This window comes from Mustela nigripes, chromosome 2 (assembly GCF_022355385.1).
Source record: "Mustela nigripes isolate SB6536 chromosome 2, MUSNIG.SB6536, whole genome shotgun sequence".
Taxonomy (NCBI): Eukaryota; Metazoa; Chordata; class Mammalia; order Carnivora; family Mustelidae; genus Mustela; species Mustela nigripes.
In genome coordinates this window covers 15277568-15302126 of record NC_081558.1, presented here as the reverse complement: position 1 = coordinate 15302126, position 24559 = coordinate 15277568, and the positions used below count along the sequence as shown (strand labels likewise).

At 54.4% G+C, this 24559-nt stretch overlaps 2 protein-coding genes and 1 long non-coding RNA gene across 4 annotated transcripts in view; 2 read left to right on the top strand and 1 right to left on the bottom strand.

Moving 5' to 3' along the window:
- ZDHHC3 (zinc finger DHHC-type palmitoyltransferase 3) overlaps positions 1-6354 on the top strand; it is a 54924-nt gene extending 48570 nt beyond the window's left edge. For both annotated transcript variants that reach the window (XM_059389545.1, XM_059389543.1), the window contains one exon: positions 4196-6354. In XM_059389545.1, coding sequence (XP_059245528.1) covers positions 4196-4453 — 258 coding nt within the window. In that variant the 3' untranslated portion in view covers positions 4454-6354. The remainder of the gene's footprint in view (positions 1-4195) is intronic.
- Positions 6355-13377: 7023 nt separating this feature from the next.
- Positions 13378-14263, top strand: LOC132009769 (uncharacterized). Its single transcript, XR_009402055.1, has 2 exons — positions 13378-13566; positions 14143-14263. It is a non-coding gene; the product is annotated as an uncharacterized LOC132009769 (long non-coding RNA).
- A 4029-nt stretch (positions 14264-18292) lies between these two features.
- On the bottom strand, positions 18293-22596 carry TMEM42 (transmembrane protein 42). Its single transcript, XM_059387802.1, has 3 exons — positions 22344-22596; positions 19640-19786; positions 18293-18928 (listed from the first exon to the last, which is right to left on the bottom strand). The coding sequence occupies exons 1-3, from the start codon at positions 22533-22535 to the stop codon at positions 18785-18787; spliced, it is 483 nt and encodes a 160-aa protein (XP_059243785.1). The 5' UTR covers positions 22536-22596; the 3' UTR covers positions 18293-18784.
- Between the last annotated feature and the right edge of the window lie 1963 nt (positions 22597-24559).

Sequence of the window (24559 nt, the reverse complement as noted above, 5' to 3'; positions counted from 1 at the left end):
CATCCCTGAGGGCCCCCAGTCTTCCCAGACGGCTGAGGAGAGAGGACGTGTCTCTCTGCACAGGGTGGCCCAGGCTTTTGGCTTTGGCACAGGGGCTCCGGTTGGTGCTGGGGGTACACCTCTGGGCAATGAGCCCGTGCCAGCCATGGTCTTTCAGAGCGTGGGCCCTGGAGCGTGGCAGGGAAAGAGAAAGGAAGGCGACCTGGCAAGCCGGATTAGGTGACTCCTTCCCAGCCATCGACTTCAGACGGTGCTTCTAGCAACCGGGCTGAACATGCAAAAGGCCACTCCCTCCGGGCAGATGTCTGCCTCTGTGCCCAGGCTTGGTGACTTCATGCCTCCAGAGTGAGTTTGGGTAGCAATGCGGGTGCTCCATCTCCTGTTAGTCACACCATTTCCTCTCAGGAATACTTTGTCTCCAAAGAACCAAAGTGACACGCCTGGAATGACCAGTTTTGCTCATCCGGGCTCAGCTGCCAAGAAAGTCACGAGCCACCTTCCACCGTGACACGGAAGCCAGCCCCAGGCCAGTCTGCTGTGTCCCCAGGGGAGGCTTCGTTCCCCTGCCCTCTCCCTCAGAAAACTTCTCGATGGCACGACCGCCGTGAGCACCCCAGCAAGTCAGTCACTCCAGGGGTCCAATCGCACACACACAGGAGCTAAGGAGGAAGGGGTGTTTGCCCCATGCTCCGACACATGGACATAGGGTGCCCCAAAACTCTGCTGCTGACCTTATGCAGCCTGGCGACCGGGCATCAAGGCTCTGGACCCCCTCAGACTCGGGTTCAAATCCCTGCTCAGCGACTTCCTTCACGTGTGACTTGGCGCAGTAGCTGACTTAAGCCTCCGTGATCTCACGTGTCAAACCAGGGAGGCCGTCTGAATCACAAGGTCATAGCGAGGGTCAAATGAGAGTCGTGACTGTAGCTGTGACAAAGCCATCTGGCACCCGGCATGGCTTCCATGAACATTAGCACTGCCAGACCTCTCCTCTTCAAACCACGGTTACAACAGCTTCTGATCCATGGGACCAGCTCATTGGTGAGAAGTGACCTTTAAAATAAATAAATAAATAGAAATGCGTGACAGTTATAGAGTAAGTATCATTTCATGAGACTGTGCTGTGGTGCACAGTTGTACGGAAAAGTGTTGCCTGTTGTGGGTCGAGTAAAAGGATGTGAAACGCAGATGAAGAGAGCATGTTCTCTGGCTGTCCAAGGAGGAGGGACACGGCATGGGCAGCAGCGTCTCTGACTTTCGCCCTCCGATGATGTGGGGAGTCGAAGGGGCAGGGGGACAATGAGCTCTTGCTCCGTGGGTCTCAGAGGAGGCCTTACAAAGCCTATGCTCGGGGTCTCTGCCTCCCTCGGGAGCTCTCGTCCTGGTACGTTCATTCTGGGGACTCTGGTGTGTTCCCGTGCAAATGACAGCTCATGTGTCATTGTGGCAGAGGGAGGCCCAGAAGCCCCCAGCCACACCCTCCCTTGCAAGAGCTGTTGGCTCGGCCGTGCCGTCCTCCCCAGGAGTCAACCATTCTGCTCGCTTGGGCCTGCCCTGGGTATTAACTGTTGTCCCCGCAAACCTCCCGCCGAAGGACTTTGCGTTTGGAATATTGTCTTCGTCCAGACTCAGAGTTGACCCGGATGTTTGTCCACTTAACCTGCTCAGGAGCTTCATCTGGTGGACGGGCTGGGCTCTGATCTAGAATGTTCTTACGAGTTTGGTGAAGAGGCTGCGTGTCACGATGAGTGCTCGCCATGGAGCACCGTCGTCCTGAGGGCTCGTCTGCTTCATCTCCCTCCCCCGCTTTTTCCTCTGCCTTGGTGATCAGCACGGGTAGAGTGAGAATTCGTGGGAGGACTGAAAACGCCCTGGGCAGAAAGAAGGCAGAGACCAGTTCTCACCTGGGTTCCAACAAACAGCAGAACAAGTTCTGGCCACCATAGTGGCCTCTCAGACCCTTCTGTTTTCCTGCTTGCCAAGTTGTCGGTACCAACAGCCACCTCCACTCAGGGCGGTTGTGAGGACCCCACAATCATGGCTTTGAGCCAGTGTGCACACAGTCAATCTGGGTGTCCCTCTGTCGCCTGCCCTGCTTCCTGAGGATGTCGCTGCTTCCCTGAAATCATGCTTCAGAAGCCTCTCCGAACAGGCTGCAAAGCATTGCCTGGGAGGAGAATGCAACATCCCCCAAAGCAAGTGTCTCCAGTGGCCCCGGTGGCTTCCGCTCAGCAGGTCCATGGGCATCAACAGCATCGGGTGCCCTTGACCTAGGAGAGGCTCCCTCAGGAGTTGCCAGCAAGGTCTGTTTTCTGAAACAGCTCTTCTCTTCTGACCATGGCAGTAACACCCGCTCATTGGTAAAAGCTTGAGACGTGCAAGAAGTCCGCAGAAATTAGTACAGATCACCTCTGACCCCATCCCCAAAGGTACCCGCAGGTCCCTTGATGTCCTGTCCAACTACCCTGGCCTCCTCGCCTTGTCGCCAGTGGACAGGATTTTCCAGGGTGACGTAGAACCGTATCAACACCGTTTCTCGGAGCTGAGTTGTGTTACACTTTGTAGAACGGCAGACTCAGCCATCCTGAGCGGGTGTCTCGACTGTTCCCAGCTTGTCATGTTGTCCTTCAGTGTTCAAGACTCTCTTGCTCACATCTGTGTGTCTCCGATTATTTTTTTTTTACCTGTTATTGTGACATAATTTCCAACTTAACAAAAAAGTGGCGGAAATCGCAGAGAGCTCCTGCGTATGCCTCCGTCAGCCTTTCAACATGGAACCGTTTCATATAAACACAATACAAACACAAAAACCTGGGAAACTATGGATGCGAGACCCTTAACAGACCTACGGGCTTTGTTCCGGCTTCTCCACGTGCCCCACCGAGACCCTTGTCTGTCCCGTTGCCTCGCTTGTCCCATCCGTGTTGTCTGCTCCAATCTGTGAATCCTCCGTCTTTGTCTTTCCTCCCTTTTTTTAAATTGAGATGAAATTCACACAACATAAAATCAACCCCTTTAGCACGTGCCGTTGGCCTACAGCCATCGCCTGTGTCTGCTTCTGAAGCATGTTGGTCAGACTTTGACCCTCTCGAAGATCAGAGGCCAGGTATCCGGTCTAACGATCAGATCAAGAGTGTGCGTTCGGGGCAAGAAAAGCCCGGAGGTGATGTTACCTGTGATTCGGCTCAGGTGACACCCACCCGGTTCCGTCCCTGGTCTGCCCTGTGTCACTAGTGTCTTCCAAGGAGATACCCTGAGATCAGCTTCGTCAAACGACAGGTTTTTTCAAGAACCGAGAAACTTAAATCTCTGAGATGAGATGGGAAGAGAGAGTGCTGGAGAGGAACTGGCCCGGAGGCTGGGGCAGGCCTCAGTCTGTGGGTGTGCCTCAATTTCTCTTTCTGCATAACAGAAGGGATCGTACCAGTTACGGGAGGCTCTTGTGTGGCAAAGAAGAGAGAACCCAGAACGAGATCCTCAGAGGTCGTTCTGAGGTGGAATGGGTCGTGTGCATGAGCAGTGGCCGTGCCTCGCAAACCCTTGGCTTCTGGCTTCTGGCTTCCAGCAGAGGTGGAGGAAGGCAGGGGCCCGGGTGGGGCTGGAAGCCTTTGTGGAGGGGGCTGTGGTCTGGAGAGCTGACCTGACTATGCCTTTCACTCCTGCGGGCTTCTCCCCTTTCCCCTCACCCTCTTTCTGTGGCCTGGCAGCTGAGACGCCCAGAGACAGGTGAGTGGGCAGCTTGGGAGCAGGGGCGCATCTGCCGCCGGAGCAGGGCCCCCCCCACAGCGACCCTGCGCCCCCCTCAGCTGCCCGCCGCATGCTGGGCACACAGTCTGCTTCCGCGGCCCCCGTGTTTGTACCCTGCGCTCTCCCCTGACTGCCTGCACCCCTTCTTCATGCCGAGTCTGCTGCACCTGCTGGGGGGCGTGGCCCAGAAATGCCCAGGGAGGGCTCGTCTTCTTAGTGTTCTCAGGGGCGGTTAGTCCTCGGCCCTGGGCCCCGCAGCAGCCTGGCTGGCAAGGCTGGGCAGACCCCGGCCCCCGCTTGCTGTGCCGCTCCCCACCGCTCCCTCCAACCCTGCCCGTGCCCCACCGGCCCTCAGGGCTTCGCAGCCCTGACCTGGCCCAGTCCGGCTGTGTCCCTACCGCATCCCCCATCACCCCTGCTGACCTTCTGTATCCCGTTGTCCCCCCAGGGCATCGAGCGCCTCAAGCGAAAGCACCAGCCCAGGGAGCGCAGGGGCAGCTGGAAGTCAGTGAAAGAGACCTTTGGTGGGGACTTCTCCCTGAACTGGTTCAACCCCTTCTCCGGACCCTGCGACCCAGAGCCTCTCAGTGACAGGGACTGGGTGCGGCAGGCGGCCTCGCTGTCCGAAACAGACAACACGGAGACCACAGAGGAGCAGTCAGAGGAGAGGAAGGACGAGGACTCCGTGGAGGTGACAGATGAGTGAAGCTGCCGTGGCGGGGGGGGGCCAGAAACTGGAAAGCCGCTGGCAACCTGGACGCGGGCGTCGTGGCCCCGGCGTGGCTGGGACGTGCCGCCCTGCACCCCAGCCCCCCACCCATCCCCGCAGGCTGCTTGCGGCCACGGCCATCCCCTGTACACCCTCCTCCTCTCCCCAAGTTGGGCCAGGTCTTGGTGAGGGGCGGACGGGGGCAGCAGGAGGAGGAGAGAGTCCCGGAGGCCGTCCAAGAAGAGTCTGCCCGGCGCAGGACTGGGTGTCCTTCCGAGACGGGGCGCCCCCCCGCACCTGCCACGGCCCCACCAGCAATGAAAGCTCTGCGCGGAGCAGCGCAGGGGCGGAAAAGAACTTGCCTTTGGCTTTTCTCGGGATGTCTGTCTTCTTTGGGGGATGGACGGAGCCCGAACGATGTTAGGATGGAAGGACAGAGCAGGGCTGGCCTTGGGGACCCGGGGCAGGACACCCACATCCGAGCAGACCAGCCTGGAAAGGGTGCCGCGTCCCAGCTGCTCCCTGGAGAGGCTCCCCCGAGCCTGTGAAAACCAGGAGACGGGTGCGGCTGCGCGGGTCCGGCTCAGTCTGAGGAGGACCCCGCACTGGGCTAGTCACACACACACACACACACACACACACACACACACGCAGGCCGCACCCAAGTGGGCGAGGACAGTAACTGTGTCCTGACAGCAGTGCCACACTCAGCCCCCATGCCGTTCCACAGACATTAGACTCGGCACGGAGGCGGATAGCGGGGAGCCACCCAGCGGTCAGGGTTGGGGAGAGGCCCTGTGGAGAGGGGGACGGACCTCCGCCTGGACAGAGTCTCACAACCCACACGGGCAGAACTGACCAGAAATCTCTCGGGCCTGGGTTTTAAGCCCACTGCTCACAAGATAGGGTCCATTTCATCTCTCTGAGGGGGATGGGTGGTGACCACAGACTACAGACCGATGAACCAGGAAGACAGACAGACGGACACACACACACACACACACACACCCCACTTTGTCAGGATGAGCCTGATTGAAGCCCAGGGTTACCTACTCAGAGGGGCTGGTGTTCCCAGAGTCACCTGTCCTGATCCCGGCGCAGGGCCCTCAGAAGACATCCCATAAGGGGTGATGGCAGACCTCCAGAGCCCCCAGGCCGCGGGCCTGTCTTCCTGGTCCGCAACAGCTTTATTTACTTATGTCAATGCCGAGAGACCTGGTCAGCTCCAAAGGCCATGCCCTTGCCATCTGGGAAGGCCAGGCCCACTAGCCACTCTGGGAGAGCCGTTGTCCCATCACAGAGGCCTGTCCTGTGTTGTCCTAACCTGGAAAGCAGCCTGGGGTTGAGGGGTGGGGGGCAGACAGCCGACTGGATACCAAAGACTGTACCCCGTGGAGAAAGGCAATGCTACCCCGGGAGCCCTCAAGGAGGTGGCCATTACAATAAGGGAAGGGGGTCCCCTGGTCACCGGGGGCAGCGTCGGTCTCCACTGACTTAAGGCCGGTGGTCAGAGGGCTGCTGAGATTCCAGCGGCCCCGGAACCAGCTCTGAGTGCCTGGTGGCTATGGGAGGCCTGTCACTCATGGTCAGACGGGCCCCCTGCCCACAGAGCTCATCTCGAGCTGGAGCTCGGCGGCAGGAGTCCTGGTTTGGGGGGCCCAGACGGGGCCACGTGGGAGCTGTGACCCACCCAACCCCGAGCTTCCTGTCCTCACTGTCCTCCCGTCACCACTGACACAGTGGCCTTCCCTCCAGGCGCGGCAGCTGCCAACAGCCTAACACTGTACTTGCTTCGAACTGACAGGATCGCAGCTGTTGTCAAAACGACGAGGGCCACAGCCGGGGAGACTGGGCACAAACCCCCACCTTATGCTCTGAATAAAAAGCTTTTTGCTTGACCTCAGTGGCTGGAGTCTCCTGTCTTCAGCAGGAGATACCCAGCTGGACCCTTGGGCGGCGGAGCCCTTCCTCTTAGTCACCTCAAGGGGACCTCTGAGAAAGTCTCTCTCCTCCAATCCCCGCACCGGAGACAAGTGATCCCACACAGGGAGGAGCTGTGGATGGAGAGTTACTCACCCAACTTCTTTGGGTTATCCCTCCAGGGGGTGATTTCTAGCAGAAGGAAAACTCACCTTTCAGGCAATGAACATTTATTGAACACCTACTGTATGCCAGGGCGCTGGGCACTGGGAGCAAGAGGGTCAGGCATTGAGGGGTTTTGACTTTAGAAAACAGGCCATCGCCCCCAAATGTCATGCACGTTACACACCGAATAACTCCCCTTCAACCCAGGCCTCTGCCAGGGTGGGTCTGGCTGGGGTTATTGCCTTTGAGAAGAGCCCATCCCCCAACCCCCAACCCCCACCCTCGGCATCCTGAGTAGGGCCCAAGGAAGAAGGCCCACCTGTCAAGAGAGGCCCTTGACCTGGGAAGTTCAGAGGGCCGATGGCTCCCCCAGGGCCCACGTGTTCCCCAGCACGATACCAGAAGAAGCTTGTTTGCCGAAAGAAAAAGCAATGACCCAGGGGACCAGGCAGTCCTTTTGAAGCAGTCGGGAGTTTAATTAAAAGCATATCGATCACTGGAGCAAGCCTCTGGAGGGCAGAGCAAGAAGGAGCAGCTTCAGTTCACAAAGCAGGGCTTTCAGTGGATGTGAGGAGGAACCTCCCCCCGGAAGGCAACAGACCCCTGCTCAAGGGAGTGGGGAGCTGCAGGCTTGGGGTCTCCCTCCCCTGCGCCTGCCCAGGACTGCCGCGCATGGGAAGCTGACCCTCCCGGGCTGGGCCGGCCTTTACCCTGGGGCAGCCTGCGTCCCTGCCAGAGTGTCTCCAGACCAGGGGACACCTCTTGGGGTGGGGGTGGGGATTTCCTATGCTGCCTCCGGGTCCTGTGCCCATAGGGGCCACCAGCGCTGATGACATGAGGTGGTGGGCAAGGTGGGAGGCTTCAAGTGGGGCCCTGGGGGGTGTCGTCATTGCTCCAAAGCTCAGGAAAGGGCACCCTTATTTGAAATGCTCCTGGGGCGCCTGGGTGGTTCAGTGGGTTAAGCCTCTGCCTTTGGCTCAGGTCATGATCTCAGGGTCCTGGGATCGGACCTACTTGTGATCTCTCTGTCAAAAAAATAAATAAATAAAATCTTTTAAAATATTTTATTTATTTATTTGACAGACAGAGATCACAAGTAGGCAGAGAGGCAGGCAGAGAGAGAGAGAGAGAGAGGAGGAAGCAGGCTCCCCACCAAACAGAGAGCCCAATGCGGGACTTGATCCCAGGACCCTGAGATCATGACCTGAGCCAAAGGCAGAGGCTTAACCCACTAAGCCACCCAGGTGCCCCAATAAATAAAATATTTATAAGAAATAAAAATAAAAATAAAATAAAATAAAGTACTCCTCCTCCTGGGCTGGTCCATGTCAAAATCCCCTTGGCTGACCTGATCTGTCTGTGCCCTGGTGCGGAGGCTTCAGGGTCTCAAAAGCAGCTTCATGCCTGGGGAGCAGTGCATGGGGAGGACAGAGGGGTGCTGGGGTGCATGGTGCTCGCTTGGCCCTGAGAGGGCTGCAGCGGAGGAGACGGGACAGAAGCAGCAGATCCAGCAAATTCATAAAACAGGCCAAGGGCCCCGTCCCCGGCGGCTCCCAGGTGAGCCCTTCCTGCAAAGGGAGGCAGTGGCTCTAACCTGAGTGCTCATGCTCCTCAGGGTGAGGGCGCCAGCCCAGGACTCTGCATTCACACGCGCCCGCAGCTGATACAGGAGCAGAGGGCCACGGGGCCACGTTTTGACAAATACTGCATTTCAGGAGCAGGGGACACCTGCCTGCCTGCAGCTCCCCGACCCTGAAAGGCTGGGGAGTCCCCAGAGTGGAACCTTGGGGCTGGGGTGGGGGGGTCTGGAGACTGGGCTTGTGCTAGAAAATTCCTGGGCAAGGGAGGCAGGCGGCGAGGGCCGTACCATATAGGGTCTCTGCCATCTCTTGCAGCTGGATGTCCACTGCGAGGTTCTTCCTATGTCACATTCTGAATCGCAGAGGGTCTCACTGCGTGTGTGGTGCCCCGCGCTATTGGCACAGAAACGATGCCAGGCAAGGTGAGCAGCAACCGGGGTCTCCCCATCCACAGGTGCTGGCCATGCCCTTCTGGGAGCCCCCAGACCCAATTCCGGGGGAGTCACCGTACTTGTCCTGCACGTTCATCTGACAGACATCGGGGGGTGGCGACCGTGTCCACCCACAGGGGAACAGAATGTTGGTGGCACAGCCCAGCCTGGCCACCCCCCCAGGACCCCACCCCACCCCCAGAGCATTGCAGAACACACGGGGTCCACGGCCTGTCTGGATGGGCTCCCAGAAGCCAGTGCACGTACCCACCGTGTGACCTGGGACGGATGCCCACCTGTCTGTGCCTCAGTTTCCACCTCTGTGAACCAGTAATCTTTAAAACACCTCCCTCCCTCTGGGCTTGTTTCACAGATGACATGTTGATGCCTGTTGGGGCATCTTCTGTTTTGAAATTAGCTGGAAGTGACCTCCCTCTCTCTCACCCTCCAACAAGCCCCAGCTGGACAGTCCTTCCACTTTACCAAAGCCAGAGAAAGGGCAAAGCCATTAAGTTCCTCTTTTAAAGCATTTATGACAGTGCTTGACACATAGTAAGGGCTAGGTAAGTCATGAGAAAATAAGTAAGCAATCTTGGAACCACATGCCTCCTCTGCTGGCCCGCGCACAAATGTTCTTTGCAAACTTCATCAGGCCTGGTGAAAAGCCCAGTCACACTCCCTCCTGCTTCCCGAATATCAAAGCTCTTGGTTTGTTAAATTGGGGTTTTGCAATAGGCCACAACTTCCAAAGCCTGTTCTAGAGGTTGCTGGGTTTTAAAGATTATTTATTTATTTATTTATTTATTTATTTATTTATATCTGACAGGGATCACAAGTAGGCAGAGAGGCAGGCAGAGAGTGAGAGGGGGAAGCAGGCGTGATCCCAGGCTCCCTGCTGAGCAGAGAGCCCGATGCGCTCCCAGGACCCTGAGGCGAAGGCAGAGGCTTTAACCCACTGAGCCTCCCAGGTGCCCCAGTTGCTGGGGTTGAATTTACAAAGGAGCCTCAAAAGAGAGTGCGGCCTGGGCCTCTAGCGACCTCTCAGGTGGCGTGGCTGGACGGCGCTTTGCACCCCTCCAACCAGAAAGAGCAAAGGCTGGTGCGCCTGGGCGGCTCAGTTGGTTAGCCGTCTGCCTTCCGCTCGGGGCATGATCCCAGGGTGCTGGGATCGAGTCCCACATCAGGCTCCTGGCTCCGCGTGGAGTCTGCTTCTCCCTCTCCCTCTGCTCCTCCCGCTTGCTCGTGCTCTCTGTGCCCATCTCAAGAATAATAATAACCAAAATCTTAAAAAAAGAAAAGAAAGAAAGAAAGGAGGAAAGTCCATCCCCACAGCCAGGAGTGGCCAGAAGGAAGGTCTGGCTGACACCATCATAACCCCGCCCCCCACACCCCAGGCTGTAGGTGTCCTCCTGTCCCGCCTCGTGGCACCGTTCATGCTTGTGCCTTCGGGACCCATGCTGACTTGAGAGCAATTGGGGGGAGGGAAGGCGGACAGACGCTGAGCCCCAAGGAAACCTGCAAAAATCCTAATGGGCAATTCTAGGTCCTAGGGAACAAAGCAAATCCCTCTTCAGGTGTGCTGGGCAGCCTCTCACATGGGCTCCTGGGATGGCCGCCTCCTGCCTTGCGGAACCCCCTCTCCTAGAGTGTGGGCTGTGCCTGGTGACTCATTTCCAGAAAAGAAAGCAGGAAAAGTGCTGCGATGTCACTTCTGAGATTAGGTTACAAGGCGCCTGTGACCTCCGCCCTGAGTGACGCCTCGGCCAACCCTGCCAGCTCTCAGAGCCCCTTTTTAATTATTTTTTAATTTTTAAGGTTTTATTTATTTGAAAGAGAGAGTATGGTTGGGGCGTCAGAGGGAGAGGGAGAAGCAGACTCCCTGCAGAGTGGGAAACCCGACACGGGGCTTGCTCCCAGGACCTGGGGATCATGACCTGAGCCAAAGGCAGACCCTTTAACCGACTGAGCCACCCAGGTGCCCCTTGGAGGCCCTTTTTAAAACCATTGGTTCGGGGTGCCTGACCAGCTCAGTTGGTAGAGCATGAGACTTGATCTCGGGGTTGTGAGTTCAAGCCCACTTTGGGTATGGAGATCACTTAAAATCTTAAAAAAAAAAAAATTCATTCGGCTCTATCATGACCTCCGGGGACTCCCTGTTGCTCCTAGAATCAGATCCACCCCCTTCCTATTGCCCGCCTAGGGCCCTCCGTGGGCATCTCCAGCCTGCCCACCCTCCCCCGACCTCCCAGCAACGACCAGGTCTCTGGTCCTCAGAGGACACCATTGGGTGGCTGGCGTCCCCTCCCTGGGGGCCTTTGCACTCGCTGCGTTCCCTGCTAGGACCCCTGCTCTCAGGTCTGCCTGGGCTGGGGCGGGGCAGGGGAGTGGCTCCAGAGAAGCCTTCCCCGCCCCGGCTGATTCAGCCCCACCTGATTCGGTCCCACCTGGGGACCCTCGGGCTTTGGTCGCTTCAGCGCATGAGTCCTTTTCTGAAATTGTCTTGTACTCTTGTTGGCTTGCGGGTCCCACTCCCTCTGTTAGAACAGGCAAGTGGAGGAAAGCTGGGACCTGTCCCCAGAGCCCGGGGGGTTCCCAGGATGCAGTAGACAGACAGCAGGTGTTTGCTGAGTGAGTGATACAAGGTTACATAGTAGGTGCTCAGTAAATATTTACGGGCGGAATGCACTGTAACCGGGGACACCGTACAGCCCCTGAAGTTAGGAGCAGTGATGTCCTGGGTCTCTGGGCTGAGCAGGTGGCCCCCGGCACGGCACACAGCAGGTGCTTGCTTCATCGTGGCCACAGGGAAGGGCGATGCTTCCAACTGTAATCTCCACCTGCACGTTGCAGGAGACCCTATGCCTCCCTCCTAGAAGGAGCGAAATGAGTTCTCTCCCAGGCAGGGGCAAAATGTATCCTCTTGTATAGATCTGTTTTGTTTCTATGGTTTCCCATAGAAAGAAGGGAAGATGCCTTTCAAAACCAACCAGCCAGCCAGCCAACCAACCAAACTCTGCTCCTATTAAACTGTTCATCTCGGGGTGCCTGGGTGTCTCAGTGGGTTAAGCCGCTGCCTTTGGCTTGGGTCATGATCTCAGGGTCCTCGGGAGGGAGCCTGCTTCCTCCTCTCTCTCTCTGCCTGCCTCTCTGCCTACTTGTGATCTCTCTCTGTCAAATATATAAATAAAATCTTAAAAAATAAAATTAAAAAAAAAACTGTTCATCTCAGCCAATCTGATGCGGGGGGAGGCTCTCTCGTTACTGTTTTGATGTTGTTTCATGACAACCCCTATTATAAGTAAGACTGAGTATCTTACCACTGACCACTCTCGGCTACAGAATACTGCCCACTCACCGTCTGGGATGTGGGTCATTTTCTTTGGACCCACAGGAGCGCCTTTTTTTTTTTTCTTTTTTTAAATTTCTTTGATAGACAGTGAGGGAGAGCATGAGAGGGGAGAAGGTTGGAGGGAGAAGCAGACGCCCCATGGAGCTGGGAGCCGGATGCAGGACTCCATCTCAGGACTCCAGAATCGTGACCTGAGCCGAAGGCAATGGCTTAACCAATTGAGCCACCCGGGCGCCCCATAGGAGCTCTTTTTAGGCTTCAGAGTAGCTTCTGTTTATTCATTACCTCCCCGCTCCGAGTTCTGCTACACATTTTTTTAACTTTTCTGCAGTTGGTTTCTCTATCTTCCCCTTTGTTTCTAGGTTTCCAGTTTCCTGGGAAACATCTTCCCTCCAAGATGGTTCTTCACACTGCCTTTGTTTTCTTCTCTGCTTTACAGTTTCATCTTTGGCCTTTCTGGAATTTATCATGGACAGCGGCATGAGGTAGCGAACCAGGCTTACTTCTCTCTAAAAGCCAACAGGTGGTCTCAGCGTGGCGAATGGCACGATCTCCCTTGTATGACCCTTTAACCACACCTCCCACGATTGCCTGGGTCCCTGAAATGTCCTGATGTCCTGGAGGCGTTTCGAGAATAAATGCAGGGCGGCTCATGGGACCACAGTGTAGGCAGCGTGACCACACGGAGGCACCGCAGGCAGGTGGTGATGTTACCTGGGTGAGCCCAGCAGCACCAACCCGCTGCCACCAGCACCCCAGCACTGGTGGGACATCTGCTGGAGACAAGTGTTTTGTTTTGTTTTTAAAGATCTTATTTTATTTTATTTTTTTAAAGTTTTTAAGATCTTATTTATTTATTTGACAGAGAGATCACAAGTAAGCAGAGAGACAGGCAGAGAGAGAGGAGGAAGCAGGCTCCCCGGTGAACAGAGAGCCCCACCCGGGTCTCAATCCCAGGACCCTGAGATTATGACCTGGGCCAAAGGCAGAGGCTTACTTAACCCACTGAGCCTCCCAGGCACCCTGGAAACAAGTTCATTATCCAAGAGCTGTTTGCAAGGATTTTCAGCCTCTGTAAGGCCTGTCTGCGTCTTCTCTCCTGGCTGTGGTCTTAATTTGCATTTCCCTATCTCTAGTGAGATTGAAGCTTTTCAAATGTTTATTACCTGTTCTCGGTTTCCCCAGAAGCTTGGGTGACCCAGGCAGTTAAGTACCTGATTTCCCGTTTTCACTCAGGTCCTGATCTCAGGAAGGAGAGGTCAAGCCCCGCATCCGGCCCCCCATCCGGCTCCAGGCCCAACGCAGAGGCTGCTTAAGACTCTCTCTGTCCCTCCCCTCTCTGCATGCTGTCGCTCTCTAAAAATAAATCTTTTTTTTTTTTTTTTTTTTTTTTTTAGTGTTCAGCTGTTCAAGCTTCCTCTTCTGTGAATGATCAACTCATGCACTTTGCCCAATTTTCTTTTTGAGGTGTATTGTCTTTTCTTCATGATTTGAAATGTAAGGAACTTTGAGAAAAGAACTTCTACGGGCCCCTCCGACCACATCCAGCCACCTTACCTGGTGCTCTGCCCTCAGACGTAAGTCCTGACCTCTGCGAGACGAGAGTGAGATGTCGGCACGCCTTGCTCAAGTGAGACGTTGAGTGTGCACCGGACCCCAGCTCAGGTCTTCCTTTTACTTTCAGTCTCCCCACTGATAGTTCACTGCCCCTTTTGTCCCCATCTTCTCTGCCACCTACTGACATAAAATTTAGGGGCCCCTGGGTGGCTCAGTGGGTTAAAGCCTCTGCCTTCAGCTCAGGTCATGATCTTAGGGTCCTGGGATCAAGCCCCGCATGAGGCTCTCTGCTCAAGCAGGGAGATTTCGTAGGAAATCTCATTGAAAGTGACTTCACCGCTGGCTGTCTCCAATCCTTCTTCCTGCTGTTGGGCTGGCAGAAAGAAAGGGCTACTTAAGATGGCCAAAGTCCCCACCACAAAGCCTGAGCTCGGACAGGAGAACAAGACCCAAGCAGGAATCTGAAAACCCTCCCGCCCCGGGCTCCCGTGGACCAATGGGACCCTGACAAGCAGGAATCTGAGACCCCCGCCCCAGGCTCCAGTGGACCAATGGGACCCCGATGAGCAGGCGAAATATCCAAATAAGGGAAACTTGCCAAAAGACCCCTGAACTCCCCTCGAGGCCCCTTAAAAGCCCCCTTCTCCCTGCCTTGGGCACGACTTCCGCCACTCTGCTTTACAGAGTCCAGGAACCTCGCCCGAGGGTGCCCACCTCCTCCTGAAGCAACTGTCCTGGCTCCCCTTCTCCTGAGCCCTGAAACTTCGCCGGAGAGTGTTTTTAATAAATCTTGCCTTGCACCCACTTTGCCTGGTGTTGTGTTTTATCTCGCCGGAAAAACTTTACACCTGCCATTCCCTCTTTTCTCAGTTTGGTTTGGTTTTCAATTGAAATTGAATTCAATTTCAATTTCAATTCAAATACAATTAAGACATAAAATTTAGGGGCACCTGGGTGGCTCAGTGGGTTAAAGCCTCTGCCTTCAGCTCAGGTCATGATCTCAGGGTCCTGGGATCGAGCCCCGCATTGGGCTCTCTGCTCAGCAGGGAGCCTGCTTCCTTCTCTCTCTGCCTGCCTCTCTGCCTATTTGTGATCTCTGTCTGTCAAATAAATAAATAAAATCTTTTTTTTTTTTTTTAAAGTAAATGACCTCAGTGGGTTAAGCCTCTGCCTTCGACTCCGGTCATGATCTCAGGGTCCTGGGATCGAGCCCCGCATCGGGCTCTCTGCTCAGCGGGGAGCCTGCTTCCCCCTCTCTCTCTCTGCCTACTTGTGATCTCTTTCTCTCTCTTTGAAAAATAAATAAATAAATAAATAAATAAATAAAATAAAGTAAATGACAATTCAGTGGTGTTAAAAACACTATGTCGTGCAACAGTCCCTACTTATCCATCTCCAGAACGTTTTTGCCCCAAACTGGAACTCTGTCTCCATTGAACACTAACTCCCTATTCCTCTCCTCTCTGTCCCAGAGCAACCCCCTTCCTACTCTCTGTCTCTGTGAATTTGCCTCTCCTTGGCCTCTCACGTAAGTGGGATCAGACACTATTTGTCACTTGGTGTCTGGCTTATTTAGCTTAACAAACTTTACAAGGTTCATCTCTACAGCCCGTGTGTTAGACCTTCATTCCTTTTTATAGCTGAACAGCCTATTGTATGTATATTACCACATTGTTTATCCAGAATGTTTCCACCTTCTGGTCATTGTAATTAACATATTATGAACACAAGTATTTGTGTGAGTCTCTGCTTTCAATTCTTTTTGTGCATCTGCCAAACTATCCCCCACCATGGTACCATTTTACATTCCCACCAGCAATGCACAAGGGCTCCACATTCTCCACTCTCACCAAGACTTGTCATCTTTTGTGGTTTGTTTTGTTCTGATGATAGCCTTCCTAATCGGCATGAGACGCTATCTCATTGTGGTTTAGATTGGCATTTTCATGGTGACTAGCGACTTGGTCATACACAGATGGCCAAGAAACCCCTTCCATGGGCTTCTTGGCTATCTATGTATCTTCTTTGGAGAAATGTGTGTTCATGTCCTTTGCCTGCTTTGAAGTTGAATTTTTTTGTTGTTGTAAAAGTTCTTTATATATTCTGGATATTAATCCTTTTTCAGATCTATAATTTGCAAAATATCTCACATTCTGTAGGTTATGTGTTCACTCTTCTTTTTTTTTTTTTTCAAGAGTGGATTTTATTATTTTTTTTTCAAAGGTTCTATTTATTTGACAGAGAGAGAGATCACAAGTAGGCAGAGAGGCAGGCAGAGAGAGAAGGGGAAACAGGTTCCATGCTGAGCAGAGAGCCCAATACGGGGCTCGATCCCAGGACCCTGAGATCATGACCTGAGCTGAAGACCGATGCTTAACCCATTGAGCCACCCAGGCGCCCCTGTAGTCATTCTCTTGATGGTGTCCTGTGATGTACAAAAATTCTCAATTTTGATGAGGTCTAATTTATTTCTCTTTTGTGCTGCCTGTGCCTTAGGTGTCAAAAAAATCATTGCCAAACCCAATGTCATGAAGCTTTTCCTGGGTTTTCTTCTAAGAGCTCGTAGTTTTAGTTCTTATAATTTTAGGTCTTCAAGGGATGCCTGGGTGGCTCAGTCACTGAAGCCACTGCCTTTGGCTCAGGTCATGATCCCAGGGTCCTGGGATCAAGTCCTGAATTGGGCTCCCTGCTCAGTGCGGAGCCTGCTTCTCCCTCTGCCTCTGCCTGCCACTCTGCCTGCTTGTCCTCTCTCTCTGACAAATAAATAAATAAACCTTAATTTTAGGTCTTCCATTCATTTTGAGTTCCATTTTCTATATGATGAAAGGGTCCAACTTCATTCTTTTGCATACAGATATCCAGTTTCTCCAGCACCAGCTGCCAAAAGACTGCCCTTTCCCACTGAAGGGTCTCGATGCTCTTCTCAAGGGGCTTGGGTTCTCGACTCCGTACCCCTGGTTCATGTCTAGATGTTGGTACTATACCGTTTTCATTATGTAGCTTTGCAGTAAGGTTTGGAATCAGGGTGGGTAAGTCCTCAGGGTGGGTAAGTCCTCAGACACTGTTTTTCTTTCTCAAGATTGTTTTGGCTATTCAGGGGCCCCTTAAGGACGCCTATGACTCTTAGGATGGGCTTTCCTATTCCTGCAAAAAAAAAAAAAAAAAACAAACAAACAAGCACGGAGGCGGGATTGGACACGCTAGACTCGAGAACTGTTGAGATACAAGTGTGGGGGGTAACTCAAGCGTGGTGAGCGGGGGTGTGAGGGCTGGAGAGGTGCACTAAGGCCGGATCCCACTCACTAGGAGCCACAGGACGGTTTTTGGAAGCTCATCTGTCAGCTGTCCGATGAGTCCTAGAGGGCCAAGCAGGGCTGAGGAGGGCCTACAGGGCCTCCCCTGGGCGGAGAGGAGGGGCAGCCTGGACATGTCCCTTGTCCCTCCCCCTCCCCCACTGCCTCCTGGCCACCAAGTCCCTCCCCCTGCAGGGAGTGTCTGAAACGGACATGGAGGCAGGCAGCCTTGAAGAGAGCTGCGAGGGCCCTGGGACATCCCGGGGAAGCCTCCCCACCCCACACAAAGAACTTGAAGCTCCACACGAGGGAACAAGTGAAGGACCCCAGGTCAGAACTATAGTATAGCCTATAAGTTTTAACATTCTTTTTATAACCAGCTTATGCTAACTAAGAAACTGTGGCCAGCTGACCATAGATAAGGGAGTCAGCAAGCAGCATAACAGGATAACGAATAGCAAAAATCTGTGTTTAACCCAGCTGTTTCTGGCTTCTGTATAATAATGCTTCTAATGCTTTGCTAAGAAATGAAAAATTGCTTAAACCCTCGTTCGCTGTGTAATCAAATAAAGTTATACCCTTCCCCTGTTAAGAATTTCCCCTACTACTAAGTAAAATTGATAAGGGTTGCCTCCCGTACCAAGGCTGGAGACGCAACCTGTACCAAGGCCGGAGACGTACGTACACTAGCTGGAGACGTGCGGTTCAGCACGTATACAGATAAAGGTTAGAAACGTGCAATTCAACACGTACCCTCTACTGTACACTACCTGAACGGTGACTGGCCAGAATGTATGGTTGGTTTTAAAGGATTGGCTACCTATGTGTAGGCCTTACTGTAATGCTTTGAAATTACTGGCTAGAAAAGTGAGGGCTCTGATGTAATGGACTGTAAAATTCTATATTAAGGGACTCCCGAAACAGATCGGGGCTCTCAGACACTGACCCATCCCTCGCGGATTTCATGGTCAAGTGTCCCTGGGAGTCCGAGCATGCCCGAATAAAATCCTCTTGCTTATTGCATCCAGTGGTCTGTGAGTGTGTCCTTGGGTGCGGGTCCTCTAGGGTCTTTCACAAGGAGCATACAGACCATTTGGGAGTAGGAATTACACTCACACTGCGTCAGATACGATAAAGTCACAGGGATCCGAGAAAAACAATCAAAGGGCAGAGAGGGTTACAGGGAGAATGAGGAGGCAAGAGCAGCCTCTGAGCCGGCTTCCTTTCCCACCAAGTAAAACAAAACTAGGTCCCCAAAGTGAGGTCAGGCCTTCCTCTTGGCGCACCAAGAAAACGGGCAGATGCTGCTGAAACTGAAGAGCGCTATCCAGCCTGGGTGGCATCAGGAAGGGACTATGTGCTCGAGCTCGAGCTGGGCGGGCAGCTGAGCCCCAGGGTCCAGGGGGCGAGGGCAGCTCCCAACTCCAATGGCTGAGGCTCACCCAGGTTGCTTCCTCTTATTCCAAAATATCAGGAAAAGAAAGAAAAGGGGAGGGCGCATAGGAAAGCATTAAGATTCCACACCGGCTACTTTTCATTTACAAACCAAAAGATTTATTAATCCAGCTTCCCTTCCCTCGCTGAACTGCAGAAGCATGACGCAGGTACCCCGGTCCAGCCGCGTGGAGGTGTCGGAAAGCTCCCCCGGAACGCACCCCAGTGTCACCTGCCGGCCCTCCGTCCGGCCACAGGATTGCAATTACAGCGCGGTCTCGAGGCCCAACACCCCGCAGACCGACCCCGGGGTCTCCAGCGTCTGCCACGGGGCACTGGGGTGGGGGTCAGGGTTGTGAGCATTGAAAGCACCACCCATGTGTATCGAGAAGGCTTCAGGCCGAACACGCGTGCGCCTGTCCTTCCCCTTCCAGAAGCTGCGGCGGGCCACCCTCGAGCCTGCTGGGTCAGGGGCCCATTTCCCTCAGGAACATCTCCACCTGGCCAATGGTCAGAAGGCCCGGGAGGTGGTCCCCACATGCCATCCCGCACCCGGGCCGCTGTGCTGTCTCTCTGGCGGGTTCCCCCGGCACCTGCTGTTACTGCTGCTTGCGTTCGGCGGTGGCCTTCCCACTGGGGGGCAGCTTCCTGTGGATCAGGCTGAGTCCGCAGAGGATGAGGAACACGCCTCCCCACCACAAGACCTCCTGGCACTCTCCATACAACACAAAACCCAGGAAGGCCTGTGAGACAGAGACCGCGGTGAGGTCACGGCCACATGTGCCCGCAGGACTTGACCGTGGTGAGTAGGCACCGCCTCACTCCCCCTGGGGCCGAATGCCCTCCTGGGGCAGGAGGAAAGGTCTGGAGCTGGAAGTCGGGGGCTTGAGCCCAGCTGTCACCTTTCACAAGTCACTATTCATGGTTGGCTCACCCGCGGGGGCAGGGGAGGGTGCCCTCCTCCCAGCCCCGGCCCCCGAGCCAAGTGCACAAGAAAGACCAGCAAGAGGCCAGCCGCTAAGGCCCAGCACAGAGCTGGCGCCGGGTGTTTGCTGATCTAAACTGGCTGATCCTCCCTCCCTCAACGGCAGGACCGATGGGGCTCAGACCCACCTGGCTGACCTCAGGCTATCAGAGGAAAGAGCATCCGCCCTCCCCATCTCATGCTCAAGTTCACAGAGCCCTATGCATCCGTTTGCCCAGAGGCGGCCGAGACTTGAGAATGAGGGCTGCAGCCTGGAAGGGCCGCACGCCGGGAGGCCTTTTTAAAAAGTTAGACTTCGTACCCAGCTAGCTGGAGAATTCGGCCAGGGTTTGAGATGGGAGGAGCAGCCATCAGGGGTCAAGCCACCGCCCAAACTCAAGTTGGCTCCTGTCTAGGAGGGCGGGAGTTCCCCCAACTTCCCCGGAACCCAGCTTTGGGACAGGGGGACTGCACCCCCAAGGCTACTCACCGAGCTGAGGATGTTTGAAAATGTCACCGTGACGGACGCAATGGCCGAAGACATGGAGAAACTGAGGCCCCGGCTAAAGAACGTCCACATCAGAGAATTGGTGGTCGCCATCATGATGACGCCTAAGATGCAGAAGGCCATGTTCACCTGCGGGATAAAGTGTCACTGCGGCCACGCCCAGCCACAGCGGACCTTCGGCCCCCCTCACAGCACTCCCAGGGGCCTGATTATGCGCAGCTGGGCCCTGCTGAGATCCTGCCATGGCCAGGGTAGGTGGTCCTCAGAGCTTTCCTGCACAGCACTCCACCTAACGCTGGGCTCAGCGCACCCATTTTATAGCTGAAATAAACTGAGACTTACCTGGCCGTCTTGCCAGCCAGGTGCCCTGGGGCAGAGCAAAAAGCTAATCGGTAACCAGTACTTTGTTTTGAACACAAGTCCCTTGCTGGTGTTGGGGACTGGAGCAGAGGGCAAGTAGTTATTAGTCCATATATAGTGAGAGCAAATCGGGGGGCAGAGTCCTCACTTCCCGGCATCAGATAAAGCATGAATTCACCATGCCCCCCACCCCCACCCCGTGCAGGCTACAGGACACTCAGGCCAGTCCTTCTGGGCATTCGGGAGCTTTCACTCTGGGCCAGGCCCTGTGGCCAGTGTCTTAAGTGCATTCTCATTTATTCCTTAACTTCGCTTTACAGATAAGGAACCTAAGGCATTAGTAACTTGCCTCAAGTGCCTCTAGCCCGTGGAAGCCTCCAGGATTGAAAACCAGGCAGTGGCTCCATGCTCTTAACCAGGACACAGCCCTGCTCAGGGAAAACCCCCGCTACTCAACTAGCGATCCCAGACATCACTTTGAGTCCTTGCAGCCTTTTTTAAAGGTGAGAACCTGGAAAGGAAAGGATCTTAAGCCTCCTGCACAAAGAACATGCAGACCCCTTGCTTGGTTTTCGATTAGAAAACAGGGGCGCCTGCGTGGCTCAGTGGGTTAAGCCTCTGCCTTCGGCTTGGGTTGTACTCTCGGGGTCCTGGAATCGAGCCCCACATCGGGCTCGCTGCTCAGCGGGAAGCCTGCTTCTCCCTCTCTCTTTGCCTGCCTCTCTATTTGTGATCTCGGTCAAATGAATGGATAAAATATAAAAAAACAAAAAAAAAACAAAACCTGCTTGCAGACAGAGCTGCCTCCTCTGGGGTGCTCATCTAAATATCATACTATTGTTTCTTTCTTTTTAAAAATGATTTTATTTTTGAGTAATCTCTACACCCAACGTGGGACTCAAACTCACAACCCCAAGACCAAGCAGTGCATGCTCTACTGACTGAGCCACCCAGGTGACCCTCATACTCTTATTTCTTGTACCAGTTTTCTAGCTGTTGACTCTATTAGTGTCTTAAGGAAAGGATGTCTTGGGGCGCCTGAGTGGCTCAGTCCGTTCAGTGTCTGCCTTCAGCTCTGGTAGTGATCCCGGGGTTCTGGGATCAGGCCCTGCAAGGCATCAGGCTTTCTGCTCAGCAGGGAGCCTGCTTCCCCCTCTCCCTCTCTCCGATGCTCTGCCTACTTGTGATCTCTCTCCGTGTGTCAAGTAAATAAAATCTTTAAAAAAAAAAAAAAAAGGAAAGCTTGTGCCTGCAGAATTCTCACAAAAGCCTCGTATGCACTAGGGCAACCTGCTGAGGTAGTTATTGAGACCTGGAGCACAACGAAACAGACTAGGAAACCTCATCCTAGTCCAGGTACTCATCCCTTTTGGGCTTCCGGAATTATACCCAACAGGACACTAACCTCAAGCATGGTGGTTCTGCCCTAAACAGGCTGGCTGGCATGGGCCAGTCTGTCCACTGTCCAGGTCAGGACCTAACCGTGGGGCGCTGGGGCAGAGAAACCCCTCCAGCAGCAGACACTGGCCTACCACTCAGGATTAGAGGGGCAGAGGTCCACTACCGCAGACGTGGGGAGGCAGTTTAGGGGTTCTCAGGAAAGCGGTAGGTTGAGGAAGGTGGTGTCCAGAATGCTCCTCTGTCCTCTCTTATGCCTACGTATCCCAAACTCCCAGTTTTCCTGGCAGCGGGGTATACCGGTCAAAACACTTGTTAAGGGATGCCAGGGTGGCTCAGTTGGTTGGGCGGCTGCCTTCAGCTCAGGTCATGATCCCAGCGTCCTGGGATCGAGTCCCACATCTGGCTCCTTGCTCGGCGGGGAGCCTGCTTCTCCCTATGCCTCTAGCCTGCCACTCTGTCTGCCTGTGCTTGCGCGCTCTCTCTCTTCTCTAACAAATCAATAAAAAATCTTAAAAAAAAACAAAAACTTGTTAATTACGGAGCAAAGAGATGGGCAACGGGCTTCTCACCTAAGAGTCACGTGGAGAGAAATGTTCAGGCACAAGGGACTTAAAGTGAGAGGCAGAGAGTGGATGTAGGAACGCGAACTAGTCCAGTCGGAGGACAGACTGCAGGTCCCTGGTAGGGAAGAGGCTCAGGGCTCTTACCGCCTACACTGGACGAGGATTTGACGGGTTTGGAATGCAGGGATGCTCTCCCGCCCCCCAGCTGACTGCAGCGGGCGAACAGACCTGCTGGCGTGAGGCTTCGCCCTGCGCCCCCAACCCCAATCCAACCCCCTCCCCGGAGCCTCGCAGGCCCTGCAGCGCCCCTCCTCCGCCCGCGCCCACCCGCCCGCCGGCCGCAGAGGCGCCCCGGGCTCGACCTCGCTGCCGAAGGCCAGCTTGGCGGAGGCGGCGGCCAGGGCCCCGAACGCGCCGGCGCACAGGCAGTTGAACACTCCCCAGAAGCGGCGCCGCATCGCGCCGGCCTGGAGGTGAGGGGGGAATTCCGCGGGGGCGTCGGGGTAGGCGGTCGGGCACACGGCGCCGCCGGGGGACTGCGGCCCCTCGGCCATGGTGCCCGCCGCCACCTCTCCCCGCGCCCGCCACCAGCGGGACCGAACGCGCGCCGCGATTGGGCGGCGGCCTCACGTGACGCGGCGCCCACGTGAGCAGGGAGCCAAATTCCGGGCGCGGCGAGGGCCTCGGAGGGGCGGGGCCGAGCCCCGGGGGCCTCCGTGCGGCGGCCGTTGGCCTCCGTAGGTTGACCCGGGAGCTGTCCGTGGCTGCGGTCGGAAGCCGCTGTGGTTGCTGCTGTAGAACAACACTCCGGGCCCCGGCAGTGTCAGTCTTTGCCACTGGGTGTGGGCCAGCATCCGCTTTCCCCAGGAATTGGTTAAAAGTGCGGAGTCCCGGGCCCGCCCAAGACCCGTTGATCGGAATGTGCATTTCAACAAGAGCCCCAGGGGATTCACCGGCACCTTCCGGTTCGGGAGACGCAAAGTGGAAAGACGCCTCGGCAGAGGGCGCTGGAGACCCCGGCACTCGGCGGGGAGGCGGGTCCGGGGAGGGCCTCTGACAAATCAGAAGGCCCAGATGGATGCGCAATCCTCGGAGGATTTAAAAAAGAGAGTAAATCGCCCATAACCTCTCCGCTCAGATAACTGGGGCTGACCTGATTTCCCATTTCCTGTGCACTTAAATGTTTAAAATGTTTGTGTGTAAAAAGTAGTACATGGCTTTCGAAGAGAAATGTTGGAGCGTATCAAGGACTACTTCCTCTCTCCAGGGAGATCATTATTAGAGTACTTAATGTCTAGGCATAGTTTTATATACAGCACACGTTAAAAAATAGTTTATGTAATCTGTATGGGCTTTTTTGTTTAGCATGATTTCACAGTGAACTGTTGAGCATTTTTTTTTCCCCATTCAGGAAGTTTTCGTGAGAAGTCCTTCGCCACTCTCTCTCACGGGGTGGTTTTGCGGCTCAAGTTAAAGCCTGGATAGCCCTGATAACTGCAGTTTATAGGTTGAATTGTGTCCCCCCGAAAAGATACGTTTCAAGGACTTATATCAGTACCGCAAGCTACGAGAAAGGCAATGAACAGACACTCCCTGGAGCCCTCGGAGAGAATAGCCTTGCCAACACCACCTTGGTTCTGGACTTCTGGCCTCCAGAAGCGATGAGAGAATGTTTGTTTTTAGCCTCCCAGTTTCTGGTCATTTGCTCCAGCAGCGCCTAGAGACCCCCATAGGTGGGTAAGACCCGAGCCTCTTCAGTACCAGCTTCAGTATTCCAACCTTCTCCCACCTCCAGAGTGATCGCAGTTTCTCTTTTCCACCTTATGCTGAATTTTATTCTTTTTATTAAGAATTTTATTTTTAAGTAATCTCTACCCCCAACATGGGGCTTGAACTCATAAACCTGAGCCCAAGAGTCCCATGCTCCACCGTCAAGCCCACCAGGTGCCCCCTACACTGATTTTTAGATCCTTTTTTTGTTTGTTTCTGGCTCTTAGGGATTAACTGATACTCTTTGGGAATTCAACTGTGCGTTAATTTTTAAAATTGTTTTTCCTCAGCTTTAGGGAGGTATAAATGACAACCCATAAAATGAAGCCATTTTGAAGTTTAATTTTTAGCTACATGTGTGCAATCATCACAAGCCAGCGCATTTCCACCACATCGAAAACGTTCCCATCGTGCCCATCCAGTCAGTCGCCCCCATCCCCAGCCACAAGCTCCTCTCTCTATGATCTGCCCTTCCTGGACATTTCATATAGATGGAATCACTCAGTATGTGGTCTTTGGGGTCTGGCACCTTTCACTTTTTTCTCTTTGTTGAGCTTCATCCATTTTGCCTCTTTTTACTGCTGAGCGTAGAAGTCTATTTTATAAAGAATGCTCAGTATCATTAGGCCTTAGGAGAATGTCAGCGATGGGCCAAGAGCAAGCACCCGGATGGCCCCAGTAAAACATCTGGCGGAACAGGAGCTGAGGAGGATGCGGAGAAACTGAGCCCCCTACTGGTGGGAGTGCGCGGTGCAAGCAAACAGGGCCTCTGCAGAGGGAAGCCAAGGTCTTTTTTTTTTTTTTTTTT

Coding starts and splice junctions, on each gene's coding strand:
- TMEM42 (XM_059387802.1), bottom strand. CDS start 22,535: ATGGCCGAGGGGCCGCAGTCCCCCGGCGGCGCCGTGTGCCCGACCGCC. Junction 19,787..22,343: donor AGCTGGCCTTCGGCAGCGAG/GTCGAGCCCGGG, acceptor TTTATCCCGCAG/GTGAACATGGCCTTCTGCAT. Junction 18,929..19,639: donor TTTCAAACATCCTCAGCTCG/GTGAGTAGCCTT, acceptor TCTGTCTCACAG/GCCTTCCTGGGTTTTGTGTT.